Here is a 21,869-nt window from a genome sequence, read left to right as displayed (position 1 = left end):
TCATCCTGCCAGTAGCTGTTTTCACATGAAAGGAAATGTTTGAGGTTGCTGAGATAAAGAGGCTGTTCTACTGGCAGGTGATGCTGGTGATGGCCTCAACAGCGTGGAGGTTTCACTCGCAAAAATAGATTCGTGCAGACCATCAAATGAATTTAGAAGCATGTGAATAAAAAGTTTTCAGAGATTTAGCCCAAGCAGAGGTTTAGACCAGTAACTACCCCTGTCGCTGTTCACTAGGCAGGAAGGAGGCAGCGCCGTAACTAAGAGAGTGAACCAAGTGGAGTGAAAGGAAATGTTTGTCCTGCAGCTCTCAAAAATCCGAGACCTTTATTAGATGGACTTTTAAACATGAAGAAACGTGAGCTTTTCAGCTGTTCCCATACACTGCTGGTTCATCCTGCACAGCAACAAAGAAAATGAATACACAAGTTTCAAGGAAATGCACAAGGGGCCCAGAAAATCACTAGAGGGAACAATGCTTGGACACTTACGAGAAGTAGAGGTAGGGAAGTAGAAGTAGCCGAGGTCTCGTTTCTTCATTGTGAGACAAAGGGACATGAGAGTAGAAGAGGGGATGATGCAGAGGAGTATGAGGGAGAAGAGCCGTTTGTTCGGAGGGGGATGATTTTTTCCCATGTGCATCAGAGCCCTCTGACCTGACCTTAGGTCTGAGTGGCTGATGACTCATACAAACACCACGATCACACACAAACATCTCACAGTAACGACAAGAAGAAACAATAATGGAAACAACAATAATGCTGTTCTCTCCAATAGACAAGTCATCCTGATCAATTTTTTTCTCTTTGTGTTCACACAAACACGTTTTTTTCTCAGCTGAAATTCTGAGAAGTCTTAGTGCATGTTGTGTCATGTCACACTCGCACCATGCGCACATGTAATGTACGCAGCTATTATCATGAACACATTCTCAGTTCCCTCTAGTTCCCATTTATAGATGGTTTCAGATGGTGCCAGAAGAAACTTACTGAAATTACAAACAAATTAGGTAAGAAAAAATCAATGGAAAATATATTAAATATCAACCATTTTAATTCAATCAATGTTGGTTTTTTTTTAATTAGTTTGTAAAAAGCAACGTGTTATACTTCAGAGTTTCAGCATTTTTGTGTCCTTCATCCCGTAAACGATTATCTGTTTAGTTTGAAATCTTATTCAAGCCAACGTGCGATTCTGCAGAGGAGGAGGGAGGCGCCGCATGGCTCCTGTCACGCAGGTGGTTGTCTGTGGGACATGTTAAAATATAAAAAACTAAATCCAGGAAGTCTGGGAATTAGGTGTAGCATCTGGAAAGCACACAATCACTATGAAATGGTTAAAGTACAGTCAGATCATATAAGGAAAAGGAAAGAATTAAACCTGTGAAATGAACTGGTATGTACAGTGAAAGGGTGTAAGTCGTATGCTGTGTACATCTAGTATTACACAAAGAGTAAGATTATATTTAATGAGGTAGGTTTTTCAGTGTGAATAAAGATGTTTTGTTGTAGCGGTTCCAGAAAGAAATTTATTTGGATTCATTTTCTATAAATCATAAAAATCCATCAGTTTGAAATTAAGTCTGCAGTAAAAAAGTGATAATTGCAAAACAAAGTTGTATTTTTGTGTAATTTCAGTTGTGCTCAGGCTGTGATGAACTGCTCATAAATGATTAATTCATCGATTCATTTTCAGTGTCTGTCGTGTCTCGGAGCGACACGAGGCTGAACTGTGATTATTAGAGAAACAAACCACAGCGTGACCCGTCTGAAACGCTCGAGCAGTTTCTTTACGATGCTAGCTGATGGCTTGTGGCAAACCGAAGCTGCTGCTAACTTCTGGATCTGTTTTATGGTGTTGTGAATCTTTTATTGCTGTTGTCCTTAATTTAATTTCCTGTAGGTAAACCAGCTGCACTGAGGGGTTTCTGCTCCAGATGCAGCAGATGTTTGGACTGGTTTCAGCTAGGGCACGAGTCGGAAGAACTGGGAACCAAATATTCCTACTGTATGACAGTGCAGCCGTCTGCTGTGTGTTTACAGGCAGGCTGTTTACCAACATTTTATCAATAATTCTCGCTCTCTTTCTTTTCTTGATGCCTTTTTTTCTCCAGTGATCCTTTGTTAAATCACCCCAGGAGGAGACACTCGTCTGGAAACATCTCTACCACCCTGGAAATGCTGCCGGGGCTAGAGGGTTTTCACCTGGACACCTATGGCAGGGTAGAAAATGTGGACCTACTTCTCATGGATGCTTTTATGATCCAAAACAGTTTCTTGTGGTCAGAGCTCAGTTAATAATAATCTTTCTCTTTCTGTGTCAGTCTGTGTCATACGCACAGTTCCTGTACCCCACTAACGCGCTGGTGAGGCAGAAGCCGTCGTCTGCCAGCGACCTGACGCTGCAGATTCCCGTTTCCAGGAGCACACACAGCATTCCGGGCAGGAGCTACCCGCCCAGCCGGCTGAGCAGCACCGTGGGACTGGATCTGGGTAAGAAATGGAACCGAGCTCAGTCACAGCGTGCACGTCTCCTAAAAATAATAATGATTCTTTTTTTCTAGCAACAGTTTAAAACTGTCAAAAATAAATTTCACCAAAGATGTGGCCATTTATTAGATGTAATGTAGATAATTACTGACATCAAGCCACAGACACAGTTAAAGGATTTTATCATGTTAAAGGGAACAACAAAAACACCGTCTGTTTATGGTTCAAACTGTGAAACAGCACAGTCATGGTGCATTAGGACTCTGAGCGATATGACTGATCTGTTTCCTTGAATTCTGAGATTTCAGAAAAGAGGCTGAACTGTAACTGCTCAAACATTTCTGGATTGAAATGCTAAAGAAGGATGTAACGTGAGGAAGAGAAAACAAACACAGGATGCTGGGATGAAGAGAGCAAACGAGAGCTGCTGCAGCTGTGCTGGAGCATCATCCTCTTTATATTTTAAACACATGTGTATGAGCATGTCCTCACATCCTGTGTCTGTAAACACACACATCCACAGTGACAGAGCCCTGAATTAGCCTCTAAACCCCTCTTTCTAATCCACAACCTTTCATTAACACAATACAGCTGTGTGTGAGCGTGAGGCCGTGCGCAGCAGGTTCGATATTTTTAGTCCTCTGGTGACGTTTTTCTTTAGACTCGCAGCTCTTAAGACTGATATGATTGTTAAGTACTGACAGAAACACCAAAGACTCGTTTACTCAGTTATAAATGGCATAATGTTTTTAGCTGTCGATTAGTACAGAGCTGCTCTTGTACCTGTGCATAGATGCTTGGACCACTGGTAGCACTATGAAAGAAAGCCTGGACGCCTTCTGTTGATTCACAGTTGGTGGCAGCAGAGGGCCAGCAAACACTAAATGGATGAAATGGTGATTGGATGATGAAATGCTCTTTAGGCCACAATATGAAACCAGATGAAGGCTTGGTAAAGTTCACAGGTGGTTCTCAAATCCATTTTGTCTTTTGATTCCAGAGGGAAAAAACAAGACAATCTCTGCAGATATCAGAATGATAGATTTTGGTGCTGCTGCCATTTTCAGATCGCACCCAGTCAGCTCTTTTTCGATCACTAGAACCTGCACAGCGGAGGTCATGTGCTGGATCTCCACCACTGCAATTTCATTTTGGGGAAAGAGGACAAAGATCTCTTTGAATTCTGATGATCGGGAAGGTTGTTAGGGAGCAATGTGTTTGGCATTGCCCCAAAAAAGCACAATACTCTGTGCCATAGTTGGGATGCCAAATGTGCACACATGCCCAGGAGTTTGAAGCCAGCCAGCTGGGTGACTTTGCAGAGTTCAGACTTGCTAAGATGAAGGACAAACAATTTAGACTTTTCAACAGGAAGCACTGTATTGCAGCTCAATCAATCTTGCCATAAGTGTGGTTGTTTTATCACTGTCACTGATAAAGAACCAGAATAAGGTGGTTAAACCCCAGGAGCCATGCTGATGGGTTTCTGTAACTTTCTAATGGTACAGTTTGTTTGTAAAGACTTTACACTGACTGAATGAGGAAAAACTGAGATTTTTCTGAATGTGAATGTCTGCAAACTGTGCATAAACTCTGTTAACAGTTTAATAAATTTGCTTTTATAAGTTTTTGTGCAATAATGGCCCTCTTAAAATCAACTCCCGTGTCCCGTGAACTAAACTAAGTTCGACACCTCTGCCTTAACAGTTTGAAACGAATGTTAAATGTCTCAGGATGTTGTAGTAGAGCTCTGCACTGACATCCTGGGACATTTAACATTTAACACCTCTTTACGTGAACCTACTGTTGTCACCAATGCTGATCACCGAGTGGGGCCCTGTCAGTCTAAAGTTGATGTCTGTAGACTCTGTGAGGTTCATGGAAGAAGGGCAGATGTCCTGGGGGTTAAAAGAAAGTAGTGGTTGAGCTGAAAGCAGTTAAGAGGTGCACAAAGGAGTGAGCTGGAGTAGGACAGGAGCCAAATTTCAAGCTGGTAATGTTGCATCAAAGACGTTTCCCTTTCCCTCAAAGACAAATTATCAGGACTTGGTCAGAGAAACAGGAAAATGGATAAAATTCTCTTTTCCTTAACTGTCTGCAGACAGATCGTGCTTAGATGCACTAAATGTTTTTGCTGTGAGTCAGAGAACTTGTTGATGACACCTCGTGTTACTCTCCTCACCTCGGTTTTGCTCTTTTGATGATATTTCTGAATCGATGTGTATTGTTGTCCAGGTGTGGAGGATGTGATGGATTATGACCCCAACCTGCTCAGTGACCCCCAGTGGCCCTGCGGCAAACACAAACGAGTGCTGATCTTCGCCTCTTACATGGTAAGAAAACACTGCAGATGGTTTGAAATATAGTTGTTTATTTTCGAGGACGCCCACACGGAGCAAATCGCTGACAGCTGTGCGTCTCCTTCACACCACGTTCAGAGCTCCGCAGGCTGTTTGACACCTTTAATGAGCTTTGTGAGAGGACAGATGGTTTTAGTAAACTAATACACTTTGGAGTCTGTAGCACTGCGAACCTGGTGCTGTAGCCCTTACTAGGCTGTGTTTGTGTGTTATCTTATCAAAGTTCTAAAAATAAGCACATTTTTGGGTTTAAGTGACCTCAGCAAGACAGATTTTAAACAGTCATTTTGGCAGTAACTGAATTCGGAGCCTCCAGCCTTAATCTAAATCAGATTTCTTTCTTCTGCATCATCGGGATTAACAGCCTTCATCATAAAGCTGCGGCCTGGTACGGCAGCGATTTGGAGACAGCATTCCCAAATTCTTTTGCCTGATAACAAGAACGGATCTAATATGGGCTTATTCTGAGGAGCTGCTCTTATTAGGTCTAATATTTGTAGCTTGCATCAGTCTGTTGACCAAAAATGTTAATGTTGAGTTAAATAAATCAAGTTTAGTAACAAAAACAATACATGAAAAAGAAAAGTTCAAATCTCAGGAGATCTGCACTGAAAGCTTTGGCATTGGGGGACTTCCATTCAGATTCAGACTCTGTTTCAGGGTTGAGCACACCTCTTGTTTGTAACTCCTGAGTTTATGGATGGTTCAGTTCTGGAAATAAGATTTAAAATGTGAATGAATATGAAAGAAAATTCAATAAGAAATGTTTGTAACTGCACTCACAAGATGCTAGTTTAATCCCAGTATAGTTGTGAACTAGCTGCTAACTAATGCTTGAAATAAGCACCCATTCTCAGATTCAGAGGTTAACACAAACTAAAGTCCAGAAAAGCACCTTGTCATGAAGCTTTGTGGCTGATGAAATGCTAAGCACCACTGTTGAGCTGTCTGTGCATCGCAGCACGCTCATGCTACGTTCAAGTCCCATCAGACTTATACTGATTACCAATTTCCATCTTATAAATACGCTTCTTTGAACTTGTAAACATTGTAATCTTTCCTGTCATCACCAGCCCTCCCCCATGAAATCGACATCAACATCATGCTTACCACAAGTGTTTGATGTCTGTGATGTTTATGCATCTGTAAAGATCCAACCAGTGAAGTCCTGCACACCCTGTCCAGTGATTAGTGACGGGGTGGCGCATCACAGGGGCCAATCAGATTTCAGCTGGGTCCAGCACCTCTCTGAACACGATCAGAAATCTTACTGAAACACATGTGAGCTATTAAAGAGCTGTGGTTTCTAAATTAATTAAAAGAATTCATCATAACGACAGCAAAAACAACACGACCACTTTGATCTAATTTGCTCTCGGTGCTTCTTGCACCACCAAAACAAGCTCCGACCTGCCACAGCAGGGATTCAGCAGGATGTGTGGAGGCTCCAAGACATTAAGAGCAGATCCTATTAGTCCTGTAAGATTTGGAGCCACTGTTATTCCAACACATCCTCCAACACCCTCTTGGTGTTTCACTGTTGGGCCGATCTCAGATGACTGTTTGAAGGTAATCGTCAGCTCACGGGGAGCGCCCAACGAGCCTCGATGTTTCGGGGCGGCTCTGACTCAGACTCATCTGGCTGTAACACCCGTGACTTTACACCTGCCCCTGCTGCTGTTTTTAGGATGACTGCAACTCTCAGCTTTGCATTTACTGTCTTATAGTGGTGACAACAACACTGATGAGAAATAATCAACCTTATTCACCATGTACAGGGTCATAGTGTTTTTGGCTCACTGGTGTGTGACTCATATGAATAACAGGTTCAGTAAAAACTGAGCTGATCACACCAGTAGGTGGTATCTAATCCGTTTAATGTCATCACATGAATTAATGCATCATCCAAGTCAGATACTCACTCATCTCTGGTAACTGGCAGGATTTCTGTATTTGACTATTTTATTTTATTTTATTTTATTTTTTTTTTTTTTACACATTTTAATTATAATGTTGAGTCAGACAATAACATCTGTGCTTCGGGGAGATTAAAAGTGTAAATTGATCACATTGAACCCCAATTTTAATTTCTCATGTTCTAATAAACAGGAATAAATCCGAAGGAGAGACAAACGGGGTGAATAAAACAGATGATTGTAAGAGTAATCAGAGTACACATGCTCTTTTCTTTTTCACTGTCCTAGAGGCTGCGGCTCAGTTTGATCCCTCTATAGACAAACACACACACATTCTCGTTTTGATATCTTAGTGAGGACATCTCATTGACATAATGCATTCCCTAGTCGCTCACCCTAACCCTCAAAAATGACGGCCTAATCCTGACCCTCAGCCTAAACCTAACCAGAACCTAATCGTAACCCTGACACTAAGACCACATTTTGAGCCTGAGAAATGCCTTCAAACTCGTGAGGACGGCACTTTTGTCCTCATAAGTGACTGTTGGTCCCCACAAATATAATAATATTCCAATTTTTGGTCCAACAAAGATGTCTAAACAGGTACACACACACACACACACACACACACACACACACACACACACACACACACACTGTATCACAGTGTTTAATTCATGAGACGATTACAGCTGAGGTGAGCTGCTTTTCACTGAGCTTACTGTGAGCAAGTGTGTGTGTGTGTGTGTGTGTGTGTGTGTGTGTGTGTGTGTGTGTGTGTGTGTGTGTGTTAGTATTACACAGTGTGATTTCACCACCTACTGTCAATGTCGCCTAAACTACAAAACACCCCCCACCCACACCAGTTTGGTGCGTTACATGGAAATGGTGCATGTTACCTGCATATGATAAGGTTTAGATCAGGCTGTCTACCAGGATTATCTCGCAGGCTTCTCTCCATTAAATTAGGCCTTGGAAGTGTTGACATGAGCATGTATGTGACTAAATATCAGGATTAAGGTCTAAACTGAGTTGAGCTGTAAAGAAACTGTTGAGGAACCTGCAGCTCTTCACTGTCACCTCTTAATGCTGGTGACTTTAAAGCTGTTTCATGGAAAGGTGTGTCTGTTTCTTCACTTAAGTTGAGTTGTGTGCCATTTAAATAATGAAAGTTGTAAACATGCAACATGTGGTTAAAGGAGCCCTCTTAAGTTTGCAAAATAAAACAAACCCACTGGAGAGAGAGCAGAGCTGCCTTTGGGTGTTTGAGGCTATTAGTGAAAAAGCAGGAATGCTGTGTGGCAATACTGGATTTCTATAAGATCAATGTGATCTAATACGTCAAAGTATTGAGCCATCAATCCATTTTCTTAACTGCTTAAAGAAATCAGCTGGGGTGGGGCTTGAGACTGTGTTTTGGCTACACAGTGACCAGGTGATCTGTCCATAACAGGACAGACACAGAGACGGACCGACTCAGTGGAACCAAAGCCTGCGTCGTTGTTAGATTTAAAAATAATCAGCAGGGGAGTTTGACTTTTATTTAGTGTGTAAAGTCAGTGCAGCTGTTTTGGAACAGATTTGATGAGGTTATTGGATACTCCTGCGAACAGTCATCACAATACCTGGAAAGACTGTAAACTAAAGCATGAATGAGTTTCCCTGCGTGAGAAATGGTGCCATCTTTGCAACAATGAGTCACAGAAAGAAATATTTACCCGTCGGTGTTTACGTCCTCATCAGATTATTTACATTCACTGACAACTGTTTGACTTCTCATTGTCTCTGCTTACAGTTAAATGTGTTCTGTGCTCTGTTTATGCATTCTTCCGCTCCTTATTGTTCTGGTATGGTTCATTTTCTTTTGCTCTTTTTCTCTTTGTTCTTTTATCCTGCAGACGACAGTTATAGAATATGTCAAACCGTCTGATCTGAAGAAAGATATGAACGAGACTTTTAAGGAGAAGTTTCCTCACATTAAACTCACCCTCAGCAAAATCCGAAGGTAACGTTTCTCATTTCTGCCAATGAAAGGATTTCAGCACAGTAATGTGAAAAAGGGCCGACTGGATCACCACTTGGTCTTAGAGCTGAAGGAGCTCATGGGATGAGACATGAAACATCTTAAAGAAACTTAAAGCAGTCCAGTCGCTCCTTAGATTACCATGACCTGGATGACTAAGAACCTACACAGATATGTGAAAAGGGAGTATTAAATAATTAGAACATGCTTTATTTCTTTTTCAGCCTAAAGAGAGAGATGAGAATAGTCGGGGAGGACTGCGGCCTGCAGCCCGTCACCCTCGCGATGGCATACGTCTACTTTGAAAAGCTGGTGCTGCAGGGTCGCCTCAACAAGCAGAACAGGTTTGTTCGAATCTCGTCCACATGTAAACAGCTCGTCATCGGTTTCTGCTTCGTTCATAGGCTTCACACTCTGCTTGAAATGTTGGTTAATGACGACTATGGATCATGTGTGACTGTTTAGCTCTGTTTATTGTTATTATAAGTGATTCTGCACCATAATTAGTCTCAGGTAGAAAATCTGATTGGTTCAAGACTTCATCACATTGTGTTCCTGTTAGAAAACGTAAAACAAGATTTGTCTGATAGCTTAAAAGGTGGCTGTGCTGCAGTTTTCTGTGTGGAGTCCACAGTGTGAGGTGTGGAAGTGGCTCCCCCTTGTGTTTATTTTCAATAAGCTCGGTTTAAAAGAAAAACTTCTCACTGTTGCTGATGGTTTGTATTCTTTGATTGTGATGCACTGAACTTCAAGTCCTCACTGTCCCATAAACCACATGAAGGAAAGCTCCTGTCTCTGTGAACTGCCTGGAAAATTATTATTGAAGTGTGTGCATCATCACAGTGACATTTATAGTTATTTTATAGAGTATGTTTACATCCAACTCAAGGTCTTTAAGATCTAACTGATGACTGATTCAGTCAAAAACTGACAACAAGTCTTATAATTAGAAACTGATTGTTAACGCAAAGAAAACACCTGATAAAGACTTGATACATTATTTCAAACAAACTACAAACTAAGACAATAATTCTTTTAAGAATAAATGTTGTCCAGAGAGCGAGCAGTCTGCATTGTTACATTGTTACTCTGTGGCCTGATGTCCTGTCAGTTACGTAACTGTTGATGTTGTTCACAGGAAGTTGGTCTCAGCTGCATGCATCCTATTGGCAGCTAAGATCAGCAGTGACCTCAAGAAACAGGAAGTCAAACATCTAATTGACGTATGTAATACACACACACACACACACACACACACACACACACACACACACACACACACACAGTGTCAGTGAAAAAATCTGCCTTGTGAGTCAGATCATGTTCCTCTTGCTCAGCCTCTGAGGCTTTTCTACCTGAGCAGGTGGAAAACGACCTGCTGAGTGTTCGAGCTGCTGGACTAGAGGCTGTTAATGTCCTTTATAGTCGAGTGTTGAGACCATGCAGGAGAGAATCCCTGAGGTCTGATTGAGTCCTGCATTATCACTGTACTGTATTTATGCTGCATATTCACTTTTGTCATGGCTCAAAAATATTGATTTTAATTGTTTCAGTTCTGCGACCACCAAACCAAAAACCCTGCACGCTACTACCAAGCAGACGATCGTTGCACATTTCTTTAGTTTTTATGGAGTTATGGATCTTTTTAGTTTTACCTCATTTATCATATCTAATGAAACACTGATTACAAATACAGTGCTGTGAAAAACTATTTGTCCTTTTCCTGATTTCTTTATTTCTTTATGCTCATTTGTTACACTTTATTTTTCAGAAAATCAAAAAAAAGGCAAAGATAACCTGAGTAACTAAACTGGTGATTACATTTCTTTACATACCTGGCCCTGTGTGAAAGAGTAATTCCCCCCTTGTTAAATTATTAAATGTGATTAGGGACAGTTTTTGTAAAGCTGAGTTTAAGTTACACTAAATGCACTCGGGCCTTATTACTGTTATACATGTCTAATCAAGAAATCACTAAAATAGAAGTTATCTGACAAAGTGAAACAAATGAAAAGATCTCATAAAGCGACACATCGTACCACGATCTAAAGAAACAGTGAAGTTGGAAAAGGGTTTAGAACTGTGATTTTAACAGTCGCTGACCTCTATCAATGAAAGGATTACGAAGCCATTTCTGAGGCATGTGGAGAGTATGAATACCCACAAATGGAGAAAACTGTGGGCAGTTCTCAGGAGTGGCCGGCCGACCAAAAATACTCCAAGAACACATGAACAACTCATCCAGGAGGTGACAAAAGACCTTAGAACAACATCTAAAGAACTGCAGGCTTCACTTGCCTCAGTTAAGGTCAGAGGTCATGGCATGGCCATTGGTCAGAGGAAACCACTGTGACCAAAAATCACACTCATCACACTTTTGCCAAACAACATCTTGATGATTCCCACTACTTTGAGGGAAATGTTCTGTGGACAAAAGCTGAACTCTCTGAAAGGGCCGAGTCCCGTTAAAAAGTAACAAAGCATTTCAGAAAGAGAGAACATCAAACCAGCAATCAAACATGGTGGTGGTAGTGTGGAAGCTCTGGGGCTGCTTTGCCGCTTCAGGACACGGAAGACTCGTGATAATTGATAGCCTGACAGAAACACACCAGCAAACCCATCTCTGAGCGGCTAAAAATAAAAAAATGAAAGTTTTGAAGTTTGAAGGTGAAAGACTCGTTGGCAGTTATTGCAAACACTCAATTGCAATTCTTGCTGCGAAGAACCCTCAATAGATTAAAATAATTATTTAAAAACTGCAGTTTTTATTTAATTGGGTTCTTTTTGGCTAATAAATTTAAAAAAAAAAAAGAAAAAGAAAGAAATCAGGAAACAGGGTAAATACTTTTTCACAGAAGTTTAGTTAAAATGAACGGCCAGTATAAAAATGTCAAAAGATACTATGTTTATTTTAATTTCAAGATTTAAAACTCCCACAGACGTGGAGTCAGACATGAAACGGTTTGTGTCATCAGAAAGTATTTGTTCTCTCTCACGTGCTGGTTTGTTCCTGCAGAAGCTGGAGGAGCGTTTCAGGATCAGCAGGAGGGAGCTCATATCATTCGAGTTCACCATCCTGGTCGCCCTGGAGATGGCGCTCTACCTCCCAGAGAGCAAAGTCATGCCACATTTCAGACGGTTGGTGCAGCAGCAGCAGGTATAGCAGTGCCTGGCTGAGCAGCACTGCAGCACGCTTCTCCGCCTCTGCAGAGAACCTCAGCACCTTCGAGCTCCAGCACTGTGACGGATCAGTCCTCGTGATGCCTGGCTCAAAGGCTCAGACGCCACCCAGAAATCATCCTCCTCCTTCCTGCGCACTACATCAGACTTCAGCCACGCTGTCGTGGCAGCAAACGGCTCAAAGACGTCACTGCAGAGGAAAAAGTTCCCTTCCTCTCCTCCGTGAAAAACCAAAGTGATCACACACTGTGACTGACGGTTCAATCACTGGAGGTCAAATCAAAATCAGGAAAATTCAGGTTTTCTTCCTCCAGCATTATTTTTATAGTGTAGGCCATTATAACTGTGGGTTTCAAAAATGTGCAAAAATGTACATGTAAAAAGAAAAACAAAAACAGACTGTGCACCTTGAAAAAACAAAAACAAAAGATGAAAAACAAACAAAAGACAGAGGGAGAAATTTGCTTTGAACAAAACCAGAACTGTCTGACTCTGAAAAAGCTTTTCTCTAAACTCTGTTTTTTAGGTTCTTTATTTTAGCTTTATTAGAAATATTACGAGTAACACTGACACACATGCATCATGCATCAGATAATCATATTTTTTACGGCTGAAAATAGTGCTGAGTGTTTTCAGCGACTGTAGCTCAGATACAAACCGTTACGAGGACGCTGCCAGTGACTGAAAAAGGCTGCGAGTTCTGTTTTTGAGAAGAGCAGCAGTGTGGTTTCTTTTCTGGTTTGCTTCTGCTTTATCCTTTATCCTCATGACTTCATGCAATACATTTATTTCATGAAGTCAAAATTTTTCTTCAAGCCTGAACATGTGGCTGCTTTTGCTTCAGCCTGTATTTCTTTTGTAAGGTTTATCCTGCCCTGTAATCAGGATATTTGCTCTCAGTCTCTCCGTTTCTGTGTTGCCAGCTTTACATGCAGCGATCTCTATTTTGACTTCATGCCGTTCAGAGAGTGCAGACGTCCTTTTAAACGAAGCTATGATGGGGGTTAGTGTTGGTACACAGAGCCTCTATAACATATGAGACAAACGCTGCTGTGATGCTCACTCGTCTCCAGCTGCTTTGCTTCTGTTTGTTATGGACTGCAGTTAAAGGCTGTCTCACTCTGACGATTGCAGTTTTTGCATTCGCTCCAGTTTTTGGAATAAAACGTGTCAGAAGGGAAAACCGTTTCTCTTTTGCACGCGCTGCATGTTCATGGGCTGCATTATCTGAAACGAGCAGCAACACAACTGAAAACCACAGACGACACTGACCTGGTTAATAATAGGAAGAAACATGAAGCGCTGACTGTAAGACTGCAGTTTACAGAAAGGACATCAGAATGTGTCTGTCACACTAAACATGGAGCATTAACAGATACTTAAAAGTTGCAGTTCTGCAATGATCATTTACATTTTTAGCACAGATATTCCTGGAAACTGAAACTTGAGCATCTGTTTAAAGTGAAGCGCAAACACATTCATGATGTTAACAGCAGGAACTCGCTGTGGCTACTGACTTCCTTTTTCTGCACTATTAACACTGCAGTTCCTGAGTGTCTGCTTATGAAATACCTTAGAAACACACATCGCTCAGTAGTTTTCTTTTCATTGTATCGTAAAGGGACAGATATTTAACCAAACTGAGGCCTCCAACAGGACGTCTGTTGAAGTCTGGTGTCAGGACACCAGTGGAAGATTTATAGGAGACTCATTCATGTGGACTTCATGTCCCTTTTCCAGCCTTTGTTGAAAGGAGGCTTCAGAAACACTTCCTGTTGAGCCTCAGTTGTTTTTGCACTTTGCCTTTTAGCATCACAGTCCTCAGACTTTATTTTATCACCAAGTAACAACAGTATATAATATTTTTCTACATTTAAAGTAACTTATTGTAATGATGTGTATTTAAAAACTGCCTGATAATAATTTATTACTAATAATCCTGTGGATGAAGAATCGTGTCTCCTTTGAACCTGCAGGTGTTTTATCCTCTCACCAGATAATGTTGGAAACATGATTGTTCATCCTGAGATTTCCACGTTCTTCCACTCATCTTATTTTCCTTCGTGTGTTTATGGACTTGAGTTTTATAGATGTCAGAGCAAGAGAGCCGAATGAGTTTGGACCAGGGTTCTGCTGTAAGACCCCAAAGAGTTTGGATACGATCCGTTTGGTTTTTGGAAAAGCCTAAAACTTTATCTGCTCCTACCATAGCTCTTGTTGTCCTGAATTAGCCAAAGTTTGTCTTTCTAACTCGCAGTTCATGTGCTTTTAAGACTGTGTTCACCCGTAAATGTTATTTTCTAATAAGATTGGTCTGATCCCAGAGACTTCGTGTTAATATCATGTGTAAGTGAGGTGTGTGACTGCAGCCGTGCATGTCGTGTGTGTGTGTTTAGTACACATGTGAAGAGCTGTGGGCAGACAGACTGCACAGCCAGTGTAACAAAGAAGAAGCAGTGAATGCTGCTTGTTAATTCAATTTGAAATCTTTGAGGTTTTTACATTTTACATTTCAATCCATCATATTTTAATTAATTTACAAACAGGATGTAAACAACACTGGAGTAGCATCAAGTGAGGGTTAGATGTGTTTATTTTTATATGAAGAATTATTTCACACATGGGCCTGGAGTCAACTTAGACTAACATGGAACCAATGTGACGTTCACTGTGACAAACGACCCAAATAAAATCAGTCTGCTCATTGAGTTTAACCAGCAAAAGCATTAAGATGTATAATTTGCTGATGAAGCAATCAGACGTTGGACTGCTCCAGTAAAGACGTGTTTTACATGATGTTTTACAGACAGTGAGGAAGAATCCACACTCAGTGACTTGCTCTGAGATGCTTCAATTCTTCATACGTACCTAACAGGATGTGGAACACAGCAGTAAACAGCAGCACTGATAAAGTCAGAAAAATGTTCAAAACTTCGGTCAACTCAAAGATAAGAATCTGCTTGAGAGTAGAAACGGCACGCGAGCTTCCAAAATCATCTTCTCTACATTAGAGATTTGTGATATTGACTCTATGCAGCTTTTATTCTGTCATCCTCCTCTTCCTCCGTTTGTTTACCTCTAATGTGCCACAATAAAATTTTTTACCTGTCACTGTTATTTAAATGTCACATTAACATTTTGTATTTAGTTTGAGTGCTTATTATCATTTTATTATTCTTTGAGCACTGCGGTGCTGTAAAGGGAAATATTTACCAAGTGTTTGTTTTTGTTTATATTTACCTTTTTTACCTTCTAAGTTCTCTGTTAACTTAAAAAAAAAAAATTGTAATTTTTGTTGACAACACAGACGAAGCACGCAGCAGTTCAGCAGCGTTGCAGTCGAGGCGTCACATAAGTTAAAGCCACAGAAATATTTTTATGTTGCTACTTTTGCATAAATATATTTAATGATCCAACACAGTTGAAATAAAGAGGCGAGACTAGTTAAGACGTGTTGCATTGAATTGATTTGCAACTAAGGTAAATATTCTTTGTATGAGGAAGCTGAGCTCAAATACTTCCACTGCACAAGTGAAGGAAATGTGTGTATTGTAATATTTATAAGATATTTTGTAAAGGATAAAGACCATACACTGTTAAAATGCCAATGTTTATGTTTATTTTCATTAAAATATGTAAATTACTGCATCTCTTCATTTTTTTTGTTGTTGTTTAGGTATAAAGTTGATGTTAATTTGTTACAGTTAATTATTTAAAGAACAAGTATGTAAAGGAAAAACAGTCAAAACACTGATACATGTGCTACAATAACTTTATACATTGAAATATTTAGCTGCCGTGGAATCACAATATATATCTCCAACTACCACATGGAAGCTCCTGTCGGGCATCACAGTGGCTAACATGAACGGGGCACAGAAATGACTTGGCAAGTATACCGGAGGAGTGAAACACCAGCTACTGGTGGACGAAACAGTCGCCCAAGACTGCAAGACCAGGCTCACCAACCTGTGCACTGCCTGGATTAACTACAAGAAGGCCTATGACTGGATGCCCACAGCTGGATCCTGGACTGCCTAGAGTTGTACAAGATCAACAGGAACTCAATGGGGATGTGGCGTACAACACTGGAGGCCTACTTCAAGCCAATAGCATGTCACCATCAAGTGTGGGATCTACCAAGGAGATGCTCTGTCCCCACTGCTGTTCTGCATAGGCCTGAATCCTCTCAGTGAGATCATTGACAAGACTGGCTACGGATACCGACTACGGAACAGAGCAATTGTCAGCCCATCTTCTACATGGATAACATCAAGCTGTATGAGTAAATGAGACATCAATTCACTGATGCACTACCAGAGGGCAACACTGCAAACATCGAGGACAGCTACAAGTATTTGGGAATCCCACAACCAAATGGAAACAATGGAGAGGCCGCTAGGAAAGCTGCAACCACCAAGTACCGGCAGAGGGTCAGGCAAGTCCTGAGGAGTCAGCTGACCGGTAAGAACAAGATCCGGGCTATCGACACCTACGCCTTGCCCGTGATCAGGTGCAGGCTGTGTAAAGATTCCCCTGAGACAATCCAGCACATAACAGCAGGGTGTAAGATGCTAGCAGGAAGTGAATACATGGAATGCCATTATCAAGCCGGAATAGTATACAGGAACATCTGTATGGCCTGAAAGTCCTGAGGTCAAAATGGAAGATGCCCCCCTAGGGTGGTGGAGAATGACTGAGCTAAGATCCTGTGGGATTTCCAGATACAGACAGACAAATGGGGATGGCCGGAAAGAAAAGTGGTGGACAAGCAGAGAAAGACGGCCATAGTGATAGATGTAGCAATATGACAGCAACATCAGGAAGAAGGAACACGAGAAGTATTAAGGGCTCAGAGAAGAGCTAGAGAAGATGTGGAGGGTGAAGGTAACGGTGGTCCCAGTGGTAATCGGAGCGCTCGGTGCAGTGACTCCCAAGCTAGGAGTGGCTCCACCAGACCCCAGGAACAACATCCGAGATCTCTGTCCAGAAGAGCGCAGTCCTGGAACAGCAAAGATGGATCTGCGTAGGACCCTCAAGCTCCGAGGCCTCTGGTAGAGGACCGCCCGCCTTATATCCAGTTGTTTTTTCAACTTTGTGTGATTTTTAAGCTTCGGAATGGAAATGAGGGAGCAATATAAAACTATCCTCTCATGCATGAAAAATTAGCTATAATAACCTGTTTTTTGTCCTCCGTACAGAAGGCTGAAAATCTATTTCTGCTATAAATTTGGGTCTGCTATGACTGACTTGTGAAGAGTGAAACAATCGGTCATAGTAACACCACATGAAGTAGTTTATTTATCTGCATGCTGTGGCTTTTCTCAGCTAAATGTCATCTGAAAGAGGTGAAACGTCCGGGCTGACCTAATCACTCTGCAACATTCATCCTCACACAGCGGTCTGTACATTAACTTTCTGCAGTCTCAACTGCTAAATGCAATGATGGAATACTCCAAAGACGAGTACAGAAGGCTGGAAGTCTTCAAAATGCACAGTTCTCTTTTTATTGGATCTGTGCTGTAGCATCATACCATAATGCTAACATGTGCTATTATAACTGTGGTATTGCAACATTCTTTAGTTCAATGTTAAGCTAAAATAAAAGTCACTTTATCCCGAGGCTGACTCCACGTTTAACTTCAAAACATGTCAAAAGCAGAAAAATAAATAAACTTTTGTATCAGTTGTGTTGAGCTGTTGTCCACTGAGAGAGTTAAGACTTCATCCATAGCTTAAGTCCTGATGTAGTTCATACTGATGTAACAGTAGAGTACAGAGGAGGTGAAGCATCTTTGGTGTGGTTGGTGGTGCTGAGGTCCTCTGAAGACTTGGAGTAGACGACATCAGCTGTGTTACCACAGGGGGCGCCGTTTGTGTCAGGACTGTGGGAAAAATCCACCTCAGCGTAATAGAGACTATGCAAGTTGTCTTCAACCTGGGATACAAAAGTGAGATCAAACTTTAGAATTTGAGTTTGTTGTCTGAGAACAGATGAATTACTTCACTACACAAACAGTTGCCTGCTTTATGGCCTCAGCTTAGACTCACAACACAGTTTTACTCACGTTGTTCTGAGCAGAGGTGACGAGGCAGTAGATGCCTCCGCTTTCATCTCCACCTGAACGGGGACCTTTGGCGTAATCATAAACTGAAGACACTTTTACAGGAGGTGACCTGCTCGCTACGTCACCCTCTCTGATCTCTTCATACAACCTGTCGGCCTGCAGCAGGAGAATAAACCAGCTGACAGATGCAAAGCAAACAATAATGAAGCTGATGTGTGTCACAGGTCCTAAAACTCACCTCTGTGTCCGTTTCCACAGGAGGTCCTGAAAAACATGCAGCTCAGAAAATAAACATCTGTCTTTAAGACACATAACAGGAAGAAGAACCTGAGGAACTAAACTCAGGAACGATATGAAGAACTTCATATGAACTACAGTTAAATAAGACACATGACTGATAAAGAATCAAAACTATATCAATCAAATCTGCTACCACCAGTTTCTGTTGTGAGTCATAAATGAACATCCGGTGCTCTTTTTATAAACAGACTGAACTTCAAAGGTGAAAACAGCGTGACAGAAACGTCACACCTGACTTAATTCATGCAAACTGGGACATTCTGAGCTGAGACAGATCAGCCATGGTGCCATGTTTCCCTGTGTTTTATGGTTATTTGATAAAACTGTAATTTTGAAGGATTATTTTTGAACATATCCAAGTGAGACTCTGTTGGTGATCGTCACCATCAGATCAGTAACACCTTTCAGTCCAACGGTCTGTTTTCACAGCAGCTCTGTCAGTCTGAGATTATCTGGTGTTAACATGACGTAGACACACTCTCATCGTGGTGACTGGATCAGAGTTACGCTGATACAACAAAAAATGGAAAACTGTGGAAGAGAAAAACTCTTTTCTATTTGGTTGTTGTGTTTAAATGGTGATAAAAAATTATACTTTGTCATCATAAACACCTTTTAAAGGCAGATTATTTACCAGTACACTGAATAAGGCAGCAGATTATAGCGTACATGCTATGTTTTGACATTTCTATTGTTTGACAGAATATTAAATCTGTGCCTCACCTCTGGGTTTAGTGGTCCTCCTCTTCATGTAGAAAATCAGCAGAGCTGCTGATAAGACGACGATCATAACGAGCAGAATCAGACCCACATAAATCAGCACATCTGCAGGAGTTTAACAGAGAAGATTTCTTTTACTCACAGTGTAAACATGTGGTCTCAACATCTGTTCATTTAGCAGTAAAGTTGTGCACACAGAGAGTAACAAGTTGTGCTGCAGAAGGCAGAAATGTGCTGATCACAGTCTGTATCTGTCATCTAGCACAGATCTCATGCAGTGCTGCTCTGAGGAAGTCAGCCATGTCCTCTCTCAGCTGCTGACCTGCTGTGGTGGAAACTTATTTCTCTTTATTTCTAAAGTCTTTTCTCTTTTACTTCACTGAAAGATCAGAGTGATTCTTCCACAGCTCTTAATGTGTCATTCTTGTGTAGTTCACTCAGTAATGGATCTTCATCACATGTAAATCTGCATACATATAAAAATCTATAACGTACCTGAACTTCCAGAGGAAGCTGATGAAGGTGTGGAGCTTCCTGAAGTTGAGCTTAAACTCTGTGCTGTTGGTGGTGTGGAGGCTGATGAGAGAAACACTGAAGCTGAAAAAGGTCTCAGAGTCCCGTTTGGTGTTGAAGTGGTTGAAGCTGTGAACAATGAGTCAGAGTCATAATAAGACCACTTGAAGCAGTTTATATATCTGCATGTGACTGACGTGGTTATGGGCTGTTTGACAGCAGAACTTTGATTTGAAGGAAAAGTAGCTGCTTTTGAGACGTGAAGCTTCTGTCACACCTTCAAAGACAAACACGACTGTTAGCAGAAACTCACCTTCTGTGACAATCAGCTCAAAATCATCGTTTCCATCTGGAACCAAAGTTCTCTCCAAAGAGCACCTGTACCGTCCTGAGTCAGACTGTTTCAGCTGTGTGATGCTCACATACATAATATATGACAGAGTGTCTGTTTTTTCATATTCAATGCTGTATCTGCCGTTCTGAGCTGCATCATCAGATGTTTCAACAAGAATGTTTCCATCTTCACATTTTTTCTTACAGAAGAGTTTCCTGCTTCCAGACAAAGTAAAGCTGCATCCAACTGTGATGCTTCCTCCTTCCTCTGCTCTGTGGGTGAGAGTTTGTGCTTTGACCAAACCAGTGTTTCCATCCTGAAGTGCTGCTGAAAGGATGAACAATCATTAGTTACAATCTTACTATAGATTAAATGTGACAGATGATTATTAATTTGAACCGATGACAGAAGTTCAGGTAACTTCATTTTTCTGTTTTTATTTGCAAACAACAAACTTCCTGTTTTATACACAAACACAAAGCATCTGATGTGGAAGATTCAGAGTTTAAGGTTCTGAAAAAGATTTATTATTATCTATTATTATTAATCTTTGATGACATCATCATCATCATCTGTTTCTATGTTTGCATGTGAAATGAGTGTTTTACATCTGCTGCTAAACATCCAAACGTTTCAGTTCAAAAAGAAATGAAACACAGAGTGCTGTTTCATCAGTGTTGTAAGTCTGTCTCTCAAAGAGGAGGAAAAGTATTTGATTACAGATTCTGTCTACAACATAAAGTAGAAATTTTGGGGATCAAACTGGTGTGAAACAAAATAATTTGCAAACGGCAAGAAACAAGTTTGTGGAAACATTTAAATTCCACATGTTTATACATTTCAAGGAGTTTTCTTGTGCTTTCAATAAGCTGCATGTTTGATTCATTTCCAAACTTCACACTATGTTTAACCACAGAAACCAGCGATTACCTACAAATGAAAATAAAATGGAGACAAATAAAAGTTAGAACAGAGAAAGTGACAGAAATAAGAAGAGAATTTACTCACTGAGGAAGATGAAGCAGACCAAAGTGTGTTTCATCTCAGAGCTCTGATGGTTTAATGCTGCTTCAGTTCTTCTTCACTTCAAACCAGGAACTTCTTACTTCTCTTAATGATGAGGTCACGCCTTCACACCACACACACACCTACACACACACACACTCCTTCTCTCTCACCAGTCGAGGGTGAGTGATGCGATCCTAAATCCCGGCAGTCTGAGTGTGTGTGCAGGTCTGGATCCTGGAGGTCACGCTGGAAGGATCCATCTAGTGGAATCTCTGGACTCTCTTCATGGAGCTCATGGCTCAGTAAAACAGCTGACAGAGACACGGAGCATCGTTGATCACATGAAACCGGAACTTGTGCGATTTTAGCGGCTTCTCCCGAACATTCATCTGACTGTTAGGGGCCAGCTGATAAACGTCAACAGCTCTGACTCAAGGACAACTTTGATGGAGCTAAACTTCAGCAGACGAGACAGTTTCTGTCTCTAATCACGACCGTGTCAAGTTACCTGGAACAACGCGATGCGGAACTTCCTGTAAATTTCCAAAATAAAGGCTCCTGTTTGACTTAGCAGGAAGTGGAGCAGATAAAACTCTTTTTAGAAGACCAGTATGTATATTTAAATGGAAATAAATGGAAATAAAGAATAACTAGTTATTTAAGCCAGCCTGTTTCCAGCATGGTTATAAGAGGTGTTAGTTATAATACACTGTCAGTCCTGCAGATCAAACAGAACACTACAATCCTACTAATTAATTTTTTCTACATCTAAAAATCAGCATAAAACTTTTTTTTTTACCTACATTTGTTTAAGTAAATGTAGAAAAGTAAAAAATGTTATTGTTTGCTGGCCTGACTCCTGTTTACCTGTCAGACCTTCTGCACCCAAACACTCCACAAAGGTCTCTCAGATCAGCTGACCAGTCACTCCTTGCTGTCCCCATGTCGAGACCGAAAC

General features: G+C 41.1%; 2 protein-coding genes across 3 annotated transcripts in view; one reads left to right on the top strand and one right to left on the bottom strand.

The window, feature by feature from the left end:
* Positions 1-15,616, top strand: part of cables2b (Cdk5 and Abl enzyme substrate 2b) — a 49,461-nt gene extending 33,845 nt beyond the window's left edge. The window contains exons 4-10 of the mRNA XM_014407459.3: positions 2,114-2,222; positions 2,324-2,492; positions 4,725-4,822; positions 8,664-8,770; positions 9,013-9,132; positions 9,927-10,011; positions 11,805-15,616. Coding sequence (XP_014262945.3) covers positions 2,114-2,222; positions 2,324-2,492; positions 4,725-4,822; positions 8,664-8,770; positions 9,013-9,132; positions 9,927-10,011; positions 11,805-11,951 — 835 coding nt within the window. The 3' untranslated portion in view covers positions 11,952-15,616. The remainder of the gene's footprint in view (positions 1-2,113; positions 2,223-2,323; positions 2,493-4,724; positions 4,823-8,663; positions 8,771-9,012; positions 9,133-9,926; positions 10,012-11,804) is intronic.
* Positions 15,617-17,450: 1,834 nt separating this feature from the next.
* LOC143414382 (uncharacterized) lies at positions 17,451-21,450 on the bottom strand. Of its 2 annotated transcripts, none has more exons than XM_076878651.1 (7): positions 20,912-21,450; positions 19,883-20,230; positions 19,552-19,698; positions 19,060-19,161; positions 18,275-18,300; positions 18,037-18,192; positions 17,451-17,906 (listed from the first exon to the last, which is right to left on the bottom strand). In XM_076878651.1, the coding sequence occupies exons 1-7, from the start codon at positions 20,943-20,945 to the stop codon at positions 17,721-17,723; spliced, it is 999 nt and encodes a 332-aa protein (XP_076734766.1). In that variant the 5' UTR covers positions 20,946-21,450; the 3' UTR covers positions 17,451-17,720. The 2 variants fall into 2 exon arrangements, with proteins under 2 accessions (XP_076734766.1, XP_076734768.1); XM_076878653.1 differs by having other exon boundaries at positions 19,883-20,227.
* Positions 21,451-21,869: the final 419 nt, after the last annotated feature.

This window comes from Maylandia zebra, linkage group LG20, assembly GCF_041146795.1.
Source record: "Maylandia zebra isolate NMK-2024a linkage group LG20, Mzebra_GT3a, whole genome shotgun sequence".
NCBI classification, from domain to species: Eukaryota; Metazoa; Chordata; class Actinopteri; order Cichliformes; family Cichlidae; genus Maylandia; species Maylandia zebra.
This window is presented reverse-complemented; position numbering and strand designations above follow the sequence as displayed.

Excerpts from the sequence above, each read along its gene's own strand:
- LOC143414382 (XM_076878651.1), bottom strand. The coding sequence starts at position 20,945 with ATGAAACACACTTTGGTCTGCTTCATCTTCCTCA. Across the intron at positions 20,231-20,911 it reads GGTCTGCTTCATCTTCCTCA|CAGCACTTCAGGATGGAAAC; the intron begins GTGAGTAAATTC and ends TCATCCTTTCAG. Across the intron at positions 18,301-19,059 it reads GAGGACCACTAAACCCAGAG|GACCTCCTGTGGAAACGGAC; the intron begins GTGAGGCACAGA and ends CATGTTTTTCAG.